Raw genomic sequence first — 14,769 nt, forward strand, 5'->3', positions numbered from 1 at the left:
GCACGCTCAGGAAGCTGCTTGCCGATATCGTCTATACCCGCAGAGTTTCCTCTACATTTTCTCAAAGCCCAGCTTAGTTCTTCTGTGGAAAAAAGTTTGTTATACGATTGATTATTTGTATCACCAAATGATATGGATGATATTCTTTGAGATTTGTGGCGTTGAATGAAGGTAGCTGAGTATTTAGAAGCTGCATATGCCTCATAGAAATATTGTGCAAAATGTTCTGCAATGCAGGATGGAGAAGTGATTGGTTCGTTGTTGTTCAACAGTGTTGGAAATGAGAACTGACCATTTCCTGTCAAATTTTTCACCATACTCCAAACTTCTTTGCATGAAAGAGATGGGTCAATGTTTGTGACGAATTTTTCACAACTTACTTTTTTTGCTTTTTCTATTTCATTTTTGGCTATCTGATTTGCGTATTTCCGTAGAGCTTTTCTTCGTGCTGTTATTGCTTTTTCAACCGAGTCATTCAATCATGGTACCGACTTTTTGAGAATTTTGCCTGACGTTCGTGGGATGCTTAGTTCTGCTGCCTTAAGAATAATGCTGCAAAAACTATCAACCGAAAGCAGTGTCGACCCATCAATAACTGTTGCGACGAGTCTGGCAACTGTTCGATGTTATAATACGCGTATTGTTATTATAAACGCGTATTGATGACTGCCCGGTGTAAAAGATAAACGGATACTTGATAACACACGGATAATGCGAACGGAAAGGATAAGGCGTACGGAAAGGATGTACGGAAAGAAACAGAGTGCGGCGGCTCTTTTCTATTCAAACCGTACGACGAGCCAGAAGTTTTTTTTACTGTTATCACCGTTGGTTAAGCTTTCGGCAATAAATATATTTGTAAAATTATCTGGAAAGTCGTCGCGTTCATTTTGACTGTTGCTCAACGCAACAATAACCCTGTCGATAAGAAAACGATAACTAGACCAATCAGCCTCATTATATTTCCAGCGTGGTCGCAACTGTGGACGCGTATCCCCATGCTTATCAAAAATGAGGATTGGGAAGTGATCACTACCGTGCAAATCTTCCAAACCTACCAAACTGAATTGTTCAGTGGAACAAGACGACACAACGCAATGATCAATGCATGATCCTGTGCCGTCGTTTGGATATGCGAGTGGGCGACGAGTTTTTTATTACTTGTAAATTGTTCAGGTCAAAAAGGTTATAGAGAATTTTTCCTCTAGTGTTAGTTTGTGTATTACTCCAATACGTGTTAGAAGCATTTAAATCGCCTACAAGTAGTATTGGGCCATTTATTTGTTTAAGAGTTTGTGTTAAGTATACAGAAAGTTCGTTTGAGGAGTGCATTTTATTAGGGAAGTATGCAGAAACTATGGTAAAATCGAATGGTACTTCTGTAGAGATAGCTATTAGTGGAAGGTCGGATGAGATGTTCAATGCGAGTACCGGCTTCGAACGACGAAATCCGTTCGACGCTCATGAGAGAATAAGAATCATGAGATACAACTGTCAAGCATTTAAAGACGTTTATATCTACGATTCAAGGATGGTTAAGTTTAGAATTTTGATTTTTTTTTTTTGCCGTTGGTATTGGATTTCATTCGTTACATCCTTATTGGATGATTTGTTATCAATTATAAGGCAACTTAACTCACTATCTTTAAATTTGAATTTAAGTTATTTCTAATTTAGGAGGGACGTCAGGATTGGATTTACATTATAAAAAAGGTATGAAAATACTGATTGATTTTATTTAAAAGAGTTATAAACGCTATTTACATGGTGAAAATGTTTTGCGATATTTTTCTATAAAGTTATCAGCAGTGTAACCAATTTAAATGAAAAACATGTAAATATTTTGATCGATATATATAAATAAAAATATTTCTGTGATATATGTAAATATATTTGTATATATATATATATATATATATATATATATATATATATATGTATATATATATATTTTATGTTTTTTTATATAAATTTTCAAAACTGATGAAAACTTTTTTAATGAAAATAGATCACAAGACATTTCCAAAATTTTATATACCTCTAAGTTCAATTCACTTCAATCATTTAAAGCAAAATTTAAAGCAAAATTTAAAGCAAAACGTTACATTGAAAACAACATTCGTTCCAAATCCGCAACGTAAAACCTCGCGGATTTCTCCCCATACAAACGGGAACGTTCGACCCCGGCAGGTAGAACTCATTCTTTTGCGCGCTTCTTACGGTCTCTCAATGGTACGTTATTTTAAAACTGAGCGCCAAGTGAGCGCCTTCTGACAACCGCGGCGAACGGATCTCGTCGTTCGAAGCCCATAGCCACCCCGGTTAAGTTGTGTGTGCGAAATGTTCTTCCTAACACCTAGATGTTTGCAGAGTGCTCTAATTTTAACTGCTAAAACTACGGTCGAAAAAACTGCTTACCCTCACAACCTGCTTTCATGCGAGGTCACTGGCGCTATAACGCTATCGCGATTAATAGGCCTTATGCGAGCTTGCAAGCTGCTCGAATTTGTTTTGCGGGTGTGTACGCCAGTGTAAACCGCGCTTCACACCGACTGTCGTCGTACGTACACCGACCGACAACAACAACAATTTTGTCCTTTGTATTAGAAGGGAGTTAGAAAATTGCAATTAAATTAAGTTTAGTGTAACATCTGAACATGAACTATGTCTTAAAACCTATTCTCATACCACGTAAGGTGTGTGTAAAGTTTCGTTGAAAATGATTTAGCCGTTTCGGAGGTTGCTTACCTCAAACACCGTTACACGAAATTTTTATATACAGTAGAACGTCGATTATCCGGGGGCGGATTAACCGGCGGGCGGCTTAACCGTGCGCATAAATGTGACAGCTGTTCAAACGTACAGCGAACATTTGCAGCGATAGTCAAGTGAGCAACCAGTTTTTTGTGCAGCTCTGTAGTGTCTAGTGGTATTTTCGAAATTCATTTTTGTTCGTGAAAAGTTGTTAAACCTATTGTTATTGATTAAAATAATATTCTACTAACGATTAATCGATAGATTCAAGGTAAATTAATCGTAAAACAAGTGAATTTTATATTTTTTATATGAATTTGACATTTCTTGGACGATTATCCGTGCAAATCGATTAACCGGCAACCGTGTGGTCCCGAGCAAGGTGTATGGATATTAGGAGGTGAAGTGCTTCAGAGCAAATTGACATTTCACGACTTGACATAACAATACTGGGGGCTCCGGTATTAAAATCGGGGAGGGCTGGAGGGGGGTATAGAAAATTGTATGCGATTTGACATAACAATACTCAATGATGGCGCCCGGAAAACGCGCTAACAATTCACCTCCTTAATAAACACACCTTGGTCCCGAGCTGCCCGGATAATCGACGTTCTACTGTATATAGAAAAAGAAAAAGTTAGGTTAGAATGGAAATTTACACATTAGATAAGTACATGAACTAAAACTAAGATACACAGCTTCGTAATGGAAATGAAAGGTGATCAAAAGCACGAAGAATATATTTTTATAGAATCCACGAAATACGTTACATCTGACACGTATGGAGCCGCCTAGTTACGCATGTGTCTGTTTTTAATGTTGTATAAAGTTTATGTGAAAAAAACTTCAATAAAAATCGCGTTCGCAAATTTTCGTAGCAAACTCACATATTGATAGTATATATATTACACTATTCTGTGACATATATGAGACAACGCCACTCTACGCCTCTTTCATAATGGCATCAGTCAAAAATTATAAGGAGGAAAATTTTCAGGAGGTTTCTTCAGTTATTTTCGAATATTTTATCATAAAATTAACTTAACATGAAATATTTTATGTATTTATAAAGCTGACTATATATCCTTTTTAAAATGCCTAAACTTATCAAAAACGGTTCGTATTTGAAAAAGTTACATAAGTTCAAAGTTTTCCAAAAAAATGAAGATGTTTCTGCGATTTTTAACAAGTCTCGACTTAGAGAGGTCTATTATAGAGAACCAGAAAAGATAAAGAGCTCATATTTGGTATTTTTCTTAGTTTAACCCTAAGTATTAATACCAATTCTTTGGAATTCCGCTATTACAAAGGTGATTTTTTGAATTTCATCCCGCCAAAAACCCATTGTGGTATCGGGGCATGCGACGGACCAAATAACAGACTAATTGGCTGCGTGTATTATATGTACTAAAAAGTTGCGGGATATTTCTTAGACCGGCATAACCGTGAAGTCACGAAGAATCTTCGTTTTACGCATTAGTTATTCGAAAAAAATTTAAACATTTTATTTTGCGTTGCGAACACGTCAACGCCTGCTTCCGAGCAATTCAATAACTCCCGCATTTGTACCGTTCTTTTGAATAAAAAATAATAATACAGGGTTTCACACTTTATCTCAAGACCGCGGGACCCCTTCCCGAATCTGTCTTAGCCAAAGCCAAGATTGCGGTATGATGCTTGAAATCGTTGATGATACCTGAATTCATCGGATGCAATGCTGAATCTGCGGCACATTTCTCGAAACACACTGGTCCGCGCTGAGGACATGCGGTCTAATATTTTTTTACACGGATAACCTTTGTGTACATCAGTCTATTAGAAACACTCAATTATCCTTTAGTTTTTTTTACCAAAAAAAGACAATTTAATAAAATGAGTGAATGCATATTTGTTTGATTAAAATATTTACAAGTGTTAAGAAAGTAGTTTGAACTGTTTAAATAATCTTTTTTGGTAATAACACGAAAAAATAATTAACTGTTTTCAGTACACTGATGTACACAAAGGTTATCCGTGTAAAAAAAATATTCGACCGCATGTCCTCGGCGCGGACCAGTGTGTTTCGAGAAATGTGCCGCGGATTCAGCATTGCATCCGATGAATTCAGGTATCATCAACGATTTCAAGCATCATACCGCAGTCTTGACTTTGGCTAAGACAGATTCGGGAAGGGGTCTCGCGGTCTTGAGATAAAGTGTGAAACCCTGTAATACATTTAAAACGTCCAAAAATACAAATAATATATTTTAGGAAAGTTTCAAGGCGATACATTTTTAAACGATTTTTAAAGTGTTATTATAACTTTTTCAGGGATTTTACAGGGTTTCACACTTTACCTCAAGACCGCGGTATGATGCTTGAAAACGTTGATATCAACGATACCTGGTATCATATGATACCTGAATTCATCGGATGCAATACTGGATCTGTGGCACATTTCTCGAACACATTGATCCGCGTCTAGTTCAAAAAGTTTACGCTTGATTTGTATGGAAGAGCGTAAACTTCCTATCAAAAGATTATAGGGTTGTATGGCTGAAATCCAATTTACGCCTAAGTTTACGTGTTTACGTTTACGTGTGACATACGTATAGCCTTTGTGTACATCAGTGTATTGGAAACACTCAAGTATTCGTTTCATGTTTTTACAAAAAAAAAATAACAAAATGAATGAATGCATATTTGTATGATTAAAATATTTTAAGAGTTAGGAAAGTAGTTTCAGCTGTTTAATACTCTTTTTTAATAAAAACACGAAAACGACTAGTTAGACCGACCCGCTAGAAACCAGACTGCAAGCTGGCATTCCACACCGGCTACGAGCAGACGAAGATGTAACGCTACACCGGCCACGAGCGGACAACGGCGACATGCGCAAGTAATGCGACACGCAGACCGATCGTGAGAACGGACCAATGCAGCCAGCAACCAGCGGCCACGTTAGAACATTAGCTCGTTAGGTTTAGTCAGTCGAAGTCGAAGTCGAAGTCTAGAGTCAGCCAGATATAGTTCATAGTTTAGCTTTAGTCAGGAGTAATCCTGTTTGTGTAAAATAAAAATCTTTTTTTATGGCCAACCGGCCTAGATAAAGATTAACTGACTATCCATGTAGTTACGGTAGGCGCTGTAGTTTGTTTAATTTTCATCCGAATATTGCGTCGTTATTGGATTACGCATGCAAAAGATAATACAGTGAACCCTCTCTTATTTGACACCTCTCCAATTTGAAAAACCTCTCTTATTTGAACATTTTGCACAGTCCCTTGATTTCCAGTACATTTTTGTTCCTCTAATTTGGAAAACCTCTGAAATCTGTGTCCCTCTTATTTGTGTATGGTGTTGCCATGGTTATTGAATGATGTATGCTCAAATTGGCAATCCGGTTCGCAGTTTCCTATAGCAACAGTTAAGGCTGCATACTAAATGTTCTGTCTCTTTCTTGTTTGGATGGACCTTTCATTCACTTTCCACCTCTGTAATTTAAAAACCCCTCTTATTCGACAGTCCCATCGCCTCTCAAATAAGAGAGGGTTCACTGTATAAGTTCCCAGAGTCGTTGGCTACCCGGGCAGCCCGGTTGCCTGGAATATGATGGTTTTTTGGTTGCCATTGACAGTATTAAAGTGATTATCCATAAGGATACAGACGGTCCCCGAGATACACGGTTAATGGGGACCGAAAACGGCCGCAAAATACCGCGTATCTCGAATTTCCGCGTAAGTCGAATCTCGTGATTTCCAGCCAAAATATCACTAATCTTCATGTAATTTTGCAAGTAGAGGGCGGTTTTAGCCACCAAATTGATTATTTCATATAATTTTGACAGTTTCAAATCTTTTAAAATTATTTTTTACATTCGATTAATAGGGAACATATTTGGCTTTTTAGAATTGATGGGTCAAATCACTACAATTTGCCCAAAGAACTGTCAAATTTAGAAAACCGCGTATCTTCGAATCCGCTTATAAGAGGTACCGTGTATCTCGGGGGCCGCCTGTACAGTGCAATATCCTTAACAGTGCCATTTTGCCCCGCTTTCTCCTACATGTCAGTACAATCCTCGAAACCCCTGTAATCCGTTATTGGTGCCCTTTCCGTGTTAAGTTCGTAGGCTGAAATTTCAGCCTGTCAGCTATTTGCATTGTATGCAGTTTTGGAGCAGCTATCTAATACGGACGTCACACGAAGCGTAAACTTTGGCGTAAACTGGATTTTTCAGCCATACAACCCTGAAATCTTTTGACAGGAAGTTTACGCTCTCCCATACAAATCAAGCGTAAACTTTTTGAGTTTACGCCTCGTGTGACGTCCGTATAAGTCGGCATAAAATACAGGTGGGCTTATTCAAGGTGTATGAATTTAGAAGGCTGATTTTTATCGCTTCTGTTTCTGAATGAAGATTTCAAGCGTTGTGTTTTGTGTATTCGTCAAGCCTCCAGAAAGCTTGTTTGAACAAAAGTTTTCAGCTGTTCGGTCAAAAAAATGAGGTTCAAATTTTGTTATAAAAAACATACTATGCGACCACCTGGACTACATACACTTAGATTCTGGATTCCACCACCAAATCTCTTTAATGCACCTTGGGATAAAAGTAAACAACACCTTGTTATGCCATTTTTCAAGCAGCTACTCGAATCTAATTCCACCTTTGAGGCTAGAATAATCGAGACTGAAAATTGCAGGCTAGTTTTGTGTATGGTTTTATAAGGAGTGTTTACATGATTTCAGCCTCCGACTGTTAAACTCCATACAAAAAGCTGACTAGAATCGTGAAGGGTCCTATTATCAGTTTAAGCAAATATTTTCGGTTAAAAAGGTTTAACCGAGGTCATATCTGAGATCTTAATTGTGCGATGCTCGGTTATTTTTAACCATTATTTGGCAAATTTTTGAACACTTCACTGGCTTCAGCTAAGCATAAGAAATAGAGCCAGCTAGCTTTCAGTTTAGATTAAGAAATCACCCGCAACGGACTTGATAAATTAAGTGAGGGAATGCATTTTTTTATAAAGAACTTGGTATGTCCCACGCATAATTATATTTTGGCTAAGAAACTCGATATTCGATGGATTGATTTATCTGGTGCAGACATAAATGGAGTTACGTCATGACATAGAATAACACCTTTTGCATTGCTGCTATTCATGCGAGTAGAGTACATACATCATACGGGAAATGGCATAAGGAGCAATGGGGCCAGCCATTAGGCTAAACGTTATACCGAAAGAAAATAGGACAATCGCCAAAAAATAGATATTATTTGTTTCTAACTTAAATTAAATAGACATATAATTATTTCTAACTTATATTCCGAATGTGTTTCTAATTTGGTAAAGCCACAATCAAATCGATGCAACTTACTAATACTTACTTGGCGGTCGCATTTGCGTCGGATGTTCGATGAGGTTAGTTATCGAAGATTCTCTTATCGCAATACTTCCCTGTGCGTTCAAGGTATTCAAATCATCCATCAATATGACAGAATCCCACCATTCCATTTGGGGTACATCATTTAAGTAAGTGTCCGATTTAGGAGCAATCAAAGCAAGTTTTGTAGCTGAACTAATTCCAGTTTTGCGCGCTATTTGCGAAATCTCGTTCTGCAATTTTTCTAGCTGTATCTTCATTCGTAATCTTTCAGCAAGCTGTTGAAATTTTCCAGGTTCATGAAATCGTAATGAACGCTTAGTTCGCCCTGCTGGTTTTAATGTAATACGATCATCATGAAAGTGTGTCTCATTTGATTCATCGGTAAACGCACGTTCTACAAATTGCTGATTTCTAGAATTTTCTCGTTTTTTGGCACGGATATTAGCCTTTAGCGTAGGGGTAAGTTGGGGTACAACAATTGTACGACCACTATCATCTACAGTACGGCCCTCAGCATCCAGTATAAGCGGCTTCGGTTTGTCAGTAGCAGGCTGTAGGGGTAAAACATTGACTAATGTTCCAGAAAGTTTGGCCCGAATTTGTTCTTGAAGCTGGGCAATTTTTCTTGATCTTTCTATGTCCGATGTTCCTGTTACAGATCCGGACATATCGCGTGTCTTTTTTTCAATAGGGCCATCAGCAGGTTTTGTCACAACGGCTGTAGTTTTGGCATTACCTGCTGCAGCAGCAGCATCGGAAGAAGTAGAAGCATCTGGATATTTATTCAAAGTAATGTTTTCTAGTTTTCGTTTACGTTGCTCGATTTCTCGCTGCGCATTTTCCATCATTCTTTTAATGTGGTTGGCAGAAATATTATTTCCGTTTACTATTTCCGACATTTTTTTGTTGTTTCCTTCAACTAAAACAGATGAATTGATTGCATTCGTTGGTTGGCTACCACGCTACTTCTTTTTGTTAGAAAATTACTGGGTATTCTGCAAACGTTTGTCAGCGTCTCCTATTAATGAAGCGAAGATATCGTTTACAGCCGAGTGCGGTTCATTATTTCGTATGTCATCGATCAAATCCTCTATTTAGTCACACAGTCGAGCTGCTTTACGCTTATTTATAATGATTAATAGATTTTCTACCAGCGTATGTCTATCGCTGGAATCAATTGAACTGATGACCTTGTAGCCGATTTTTTTCTAACCACAATCGAACACCAAAAGAGTTATAACCGATTAAATTGAGCATAGTGAAGATCACGAAAAAATACTATGTTAGATTCATATTGTTTCTATCAATACCAATCAGTATCACGGATTACCTGTACAGGGGCGCGGCGTCAATTATGCTCAACTGGCTATGCTAATAGCAAAGTGGGTTTATTAAACATATTGGTTTATCCAGAATAAATTGACAGCCGTACAAAAATGAAAACGAAATGACAGGCGGGGATTCGATCATTTGTTGATGCATACCAAGCAAGGTGTATGGATATTAGGAGGTGAAGTGCTTCAGAGCAAGGTGTGTTTATTACGAAGGTGAATTATTAGCGCGTTTTCCGGGCACCATCATTGAGTATTGTTATGTCAAATCGCATACAATTTTCTATACCCCCCTCCAGTCCTTCCCGATTTTAATAACGGAGCCACCAGTATTGTTATGTCACCGTATTAATACACGATGCGCAATCTCAAGCTACGGCTAGATGATAGCTACTTGTATGCGGCTCAAGGACCGTAAAGATATCACCGTAGCAATAGACGATGCGCAATCTCAGATTGCGCATATATTTATCTGTCAAACGGGTCGGTTTGATATATTTATCTGTCAAAAAATATTTATATATCTCGGACATATAATCTTGAAAATTTATGCGCAATCTTGGCGCAATCTGAAAATGTATGGAAATGACGTTTATAGCTCAGGCTTGGCTACGCGAAATGACTTATGTTTTGATAAAACGAATATATGCGCAATCTGAGATTGCGCATCGTGTATTAATACGGTCAGGTCAAGTTATAAGCCCGTTTTGACAGCTAGGTGGAAGAAGAATCGACGAAGAAAACTGACAGTTAATTTTCCGCGTTTGGCGAACGCTTTCAAGAAGGAAAATTTCCATTTGAAATCACGGGCTGTGTTCTAATAAACTAAAATATTAACCCAAATTGATCTCCACCAAATATTGACCATGCCAAACGTAAAAAATCCATCAATACATATACAAGCGGAAAACCATCTGTCAAAATCGGAGCCCAGGGGGAGGATCGTCAAAAGCGCTATAACTACACCTCATTATACATTCCACCTTGATGCGGCTACAAATGACAGCTAATAATTTCTTTTGTTCTTAATGTCAAATGTAGTTGCGGAATGTAGCTATCGTTTGGGAGCAAGGTGTGTTTATTTAGAAGGTGAATTATTAGCACGTTTGCCAGGCGCCATCATTGAGTATTGTTATGTCAAATCGCATACAATTTGCTATACCCCCCTCCAGCGCTTTCCTATTTTAATACCGGAGCCCAAGGTGGAATATAGAGGAGGTGTCTTCTTTGCGTTTGGCATGTTGCCATTTTGAGATTCAGTTTGACAATAGCCGTCGATATTTGTTTACAGGCAGCAGCTGCATTATAACGTGTAAAATGTCGATTTATGGAGTGAGGGATGCAAAATACGAATTTTTAATGCTAAAAAAATGTTTATTAAACGAAAACAATTCATATATCATACCCAAATACCAGCAACATTCGTCGCATTTGACAACTGCCGTCGATCCTGGTTTTGTGCTTTTTTCTAAAGCCTCGATGCCCAATTGTTCTACATGACGACACCTCCTTTCTACCCACTTTGCCGGAGCCCCAAGCAAGGTGGATTTAAAAATATCAGGTGGTGGACTCTAGTGCATTTTGACAATTCGTCACTTGACGTAAGGTCCCCAGGATTCAAACTTTGTTTACATTCATTAAATTTGTTTATATAATTTCTCTACCCCATTTTTTCGAATAAATATTCTTTAAAAATATATTTTGGACTTTGTGAATGCTTATTTAACATTGAAACATACATTAAAGTGTGTTATTTTGTGTTATTCTGTGAATTTATTGTATAATTCATTGTGTTTTGGACATTTTTGATGATAAAAATTAAGAAATCATAATGTTTTTTCAATTTTTACATTAATTCCTCATTATCTACGAGCCGCATGGACAATTTACTTGAGATTAGAACTCTTCCTCGCATGATTTTAAATTTCGTGCATAAACAAATCATCAAATCTTTTGTTAATATATTACGTTTTTTCGATAAAATCAATAGACACACTAAAATGCACATAATAACAAAGAAATCTGTTATATTTGCTAAGCTTTGTGTGCGGAAACCAATAGTCAACGGTTCTAAAATGACGTAAAGTCCCTCAACTATGGCGACCCCCCAAAGGCCCTAATCCACTACCTGATATTTTTAATCCACCTTGCCACAAACCACTACCGTTTTCAACGACCCTGCTGGGAAAACGAAAAGTTTAACATGTTCCAACTAGGTAAAAGAAGTCCTATTTACTTTCAATGAAACACTGAGTGTACAGGCGGTCCCCGAGATACACGGTTATTGGGGACCGAAAACGGCCGCAAAATACCGCGTATCTCGAATTTCCGCGTAAGTCGAATCTCGTGATTTCCAGCCAAAATATCACTAATTTTCGTGCAATTTTGCAAGTAGGGGGTGGTTTTAGCCACCAAATGAATTATTTGATATGTTTCTAATGAATTGAACAGTTTTAAACCTTTTTAAATGGTATTTTACATTCGATCGGAATACGAATACGAATACGGAAATTATTTGGTATTTCACAATGGATGTGTCAAATCAGTACAATTTGCTCAAAGAACTGTCAAATTTTGAAAACCGCGTATCTCCGAATCCGCGTATAAGAGGTACCGTGTATCTCGGGGACCGCCTGTACAATGAAACATCCAATCGACACACACTGATACAATATGCATACCGTCCTTTACTTATAACCTGGCGACGAATGATTAATGAGATCCATGGATTCAATCAGCCATGTAATATTCTAATTAGATTCTATTTCTTATAATATTCTAAAAGGAAATCAGTGCAAAATGCTGAACAAAACATCCATTCGCTCCATAGCGACGTCCATCGCTAAACACAAACAATGTTCACTTTAACTGTCAAAATTTTCCCATGGCTTTCTGTCAATTTACCCTAAACGCTTCGACCTGTTCTCTTTCAAGGACCTTGATTGTATGTCCGAGATATATAATTTTTTTTGGACCGATAAATATATCAAACAGATCCGTTTGACAGATAAATATATGCGCAACCTGAAATTGCGCATCGTCTATTGCTACGGTAACAATTATCAATGATGGTGCCCGGCAAAAGCGCTAAAAATTTACCTTCTAAATAAACACACCTTGCCCCCAAAGGCCCTTATCCACCACCTGATATTTTTAATCCACCTTGCTGAACAACTTCACCTTGTCATATTAAAACACCTTGGTCACCCATCAGAAGCGACAAAAATTAACTTTGTAAATACATACACCTTGGTTCATTCAAGTCGGATGTAATGTTCAATTGGTGTCAGAGCGCCGCATTCAAAATAGAAGAAAAAGCTTTATTTTGTACATAACATCAAATAGACGACGTACAATATCGAGTGAAACGTCAAGATGCCGTTTGATGTGGAAAAATACAAAACATTTTACGAATGTGACGAGCACTGGCAATTGAAAAGAACGTTTATGGAATCATACCAAGATAGTTTCCCAGAGGATGAAGTTGTTTGCCTTGCTCAAGTATTTACGAACATTGAGCTTCTTGGATGCCAGTATCCTCCAGAAACAATGCGTCTCGTAGCCGAATTATCTAAAGATATTGTTGCCAAGTTCCGAGATACGCGAGCAGGTAAACTGAAGCGTACGTTTGTCAATGCATCTGATGCTGCTGCTGCTCGCTACGCAACGAAGTGAAATTGATAGGTACTGTGATGCCGGATACATAGCCTTTGTGAACTCTTATGACAACGCGGAAAGTACCAGTTTCGGGCTATCGTACGGGCCAAATCTAAGATTTTTGGTGGGGAAACATCCGATGTTCGTTGGGGCGATATCGAATGTACTGATAGTGGGGTAGTATCCTAGTGAAACTACTTAAACTATATCATCATCGTTACCTAGATTTAACTACAATCTTTAATCTTTGGAATGAACACTAATAAAAGAAAAGCGAAACCAGAGTTCTTAGAAACCTAGCGTTCAAACAACTTTTTAATAAAGTCATCCGATATGCGATTTCGGTCAAGGACTGTGAAGGAACGTGGGCAAGCACAGGCGTCCCTCAAGTTAGGGCTTGGTACTTTTTCCGACGCAGCGTATTGCAACGCAATGCTTGACGCAAGCTGATATCTGTTCGCTGCGTTCGGCATGGATGTGTCAAAACATTTTACAAAGAGCAATAATGCTTATTATTTATAGGTTCAGAAGTAATTATAATAGCCGGCATCGCGAATAAATGAACACATTTTATCAGTCGTTTAAAGTTCATTTTGGTTTAACCGAGTTCATTTGTTGTTCATTCCTGTTAAAATAAACGATCGTCTAAACAGTTAACGACTGCTCGAAATGGCATTTACGCAAACACAGGCAAGGTGTATGGATATTAGGAGGTGAAGTGCTTCAGAGCAAGGTGTGTTTATTAAGGAGGTGAATTGTTAGCGCGTTTTCCGGGCGCCATCATTGAGTATTGTTATGTCAAATTGCATACAATTTTCTATACCCCCCTCCAGCCCTCCCCGATTTTAATACCGGAGCCCCCAGTATTGTTATGTCAAGTCGTGAAATGTCAATTTGCTCTGAAGCACTTCACCTCCTAATATCCATACACCTTGCTTCAGAGCAAATTGACATTTCACGACTTGACATAACAATACTGGGGGCTCCGGCAAGGTGGATTAAAAATATCAGGTGGTGGATTAGGGCTTTTGAAGGGTCGCCATAGTTGAGGGACTTTACGTCATTTTAGAACCGTTAACCATTGGTTTCCGCACACAAAGCTTAGCAAATATAACAGATTTCTTTGTTATTATGTGCATTTTTGTATGATTTTTGATTTTGTCGAAAAAATGAGATATTTTAACAAAAGATTTGATCATTTGTTTATGCACGAAATTTAAAATCATGCGAGGAAGAGTTCTAATCTCACGTAAATTGTCCATACGGCTCGTAGATAATGAGGAATCAATGTGAAAATTGAAAAAAATAATGCTTTCTTAATTTTTATCATCAAAAATGTCCAAAACACAATGAATTATACAATAAATTCACGGAACAACACAAAATAACACACTTTAATCCATGTATTAATGTTAAATAAGAACTCGCGAAGTCCAAAATATATTTTAAAAGAATGTTTAATCGAAAAAATGGGGTAGAGAAATTATATGAACTAATTTAATAAATGTAAACAAAGTTTTAATCCTGGGGACCTTACGTCAAGTGACGAATTGTCAAAATGCACTAGAGTCCACCACCTGATATTTTTAAATCCACCTTGGGGCTACGGTATTAACCAAAGTGGGTTCATTATACAGGTGGGCTTATCCCGAACAAT

The 14,769-nt window shown here is 37.7% G+C and overlaps 1 protein-coding gene across 4 annotated transcripts in view; it reads right to left on the reverse strand.

Moving 5' to 3' along the window:
- The window catches only part of LOC120949645 (U4/U6 small nuclear ribonucleoprotein Prp3), a 29,354-nt gene extending 19,627 nt beyond the window's left edge, over positions 1-9,727 (reverse strand). The window contains exons 1-2 of one of the 4 annotated variants that reach the window (XM_040367070.2): positions 9,455-9,588; positions 8,126-9,332 (exon numbers count right to left, since the gene is read on the reverse strand). In XM_040367070.2, coding sequence (XP_040223004.2) covers positions 8,126-9,023 — 898 coding nt within the window. In that variant the 5' untranslated portion in view covers positions 9,024-9,332; positions 9,455-9,588. Of the gene's footprint in view, positions 1-8,125; positions 9,403-9,454 lie in introns of all 4 variants that reach the window. The other 3 variants (XM_040367071.2, XM_040367072.2, XM_049610951.1) reach the window with 3 other exon arrangements.
- Positions 9,728-14,769: the final 5,042 nt, after the last annotated feature.

Source organism: Anopheles coluzzii, chromosome 2 (assembly GCF_943734685.1).
Source record: "Anopheles coluzzii chromosome 2, AcolN3, whole genome shotgun sequence".
NCBI lineage: Eukaryota > Metazoa > Arthropoda > Insecta > Diptera > Culicidae > Anopheles > Anopheles coluzzii.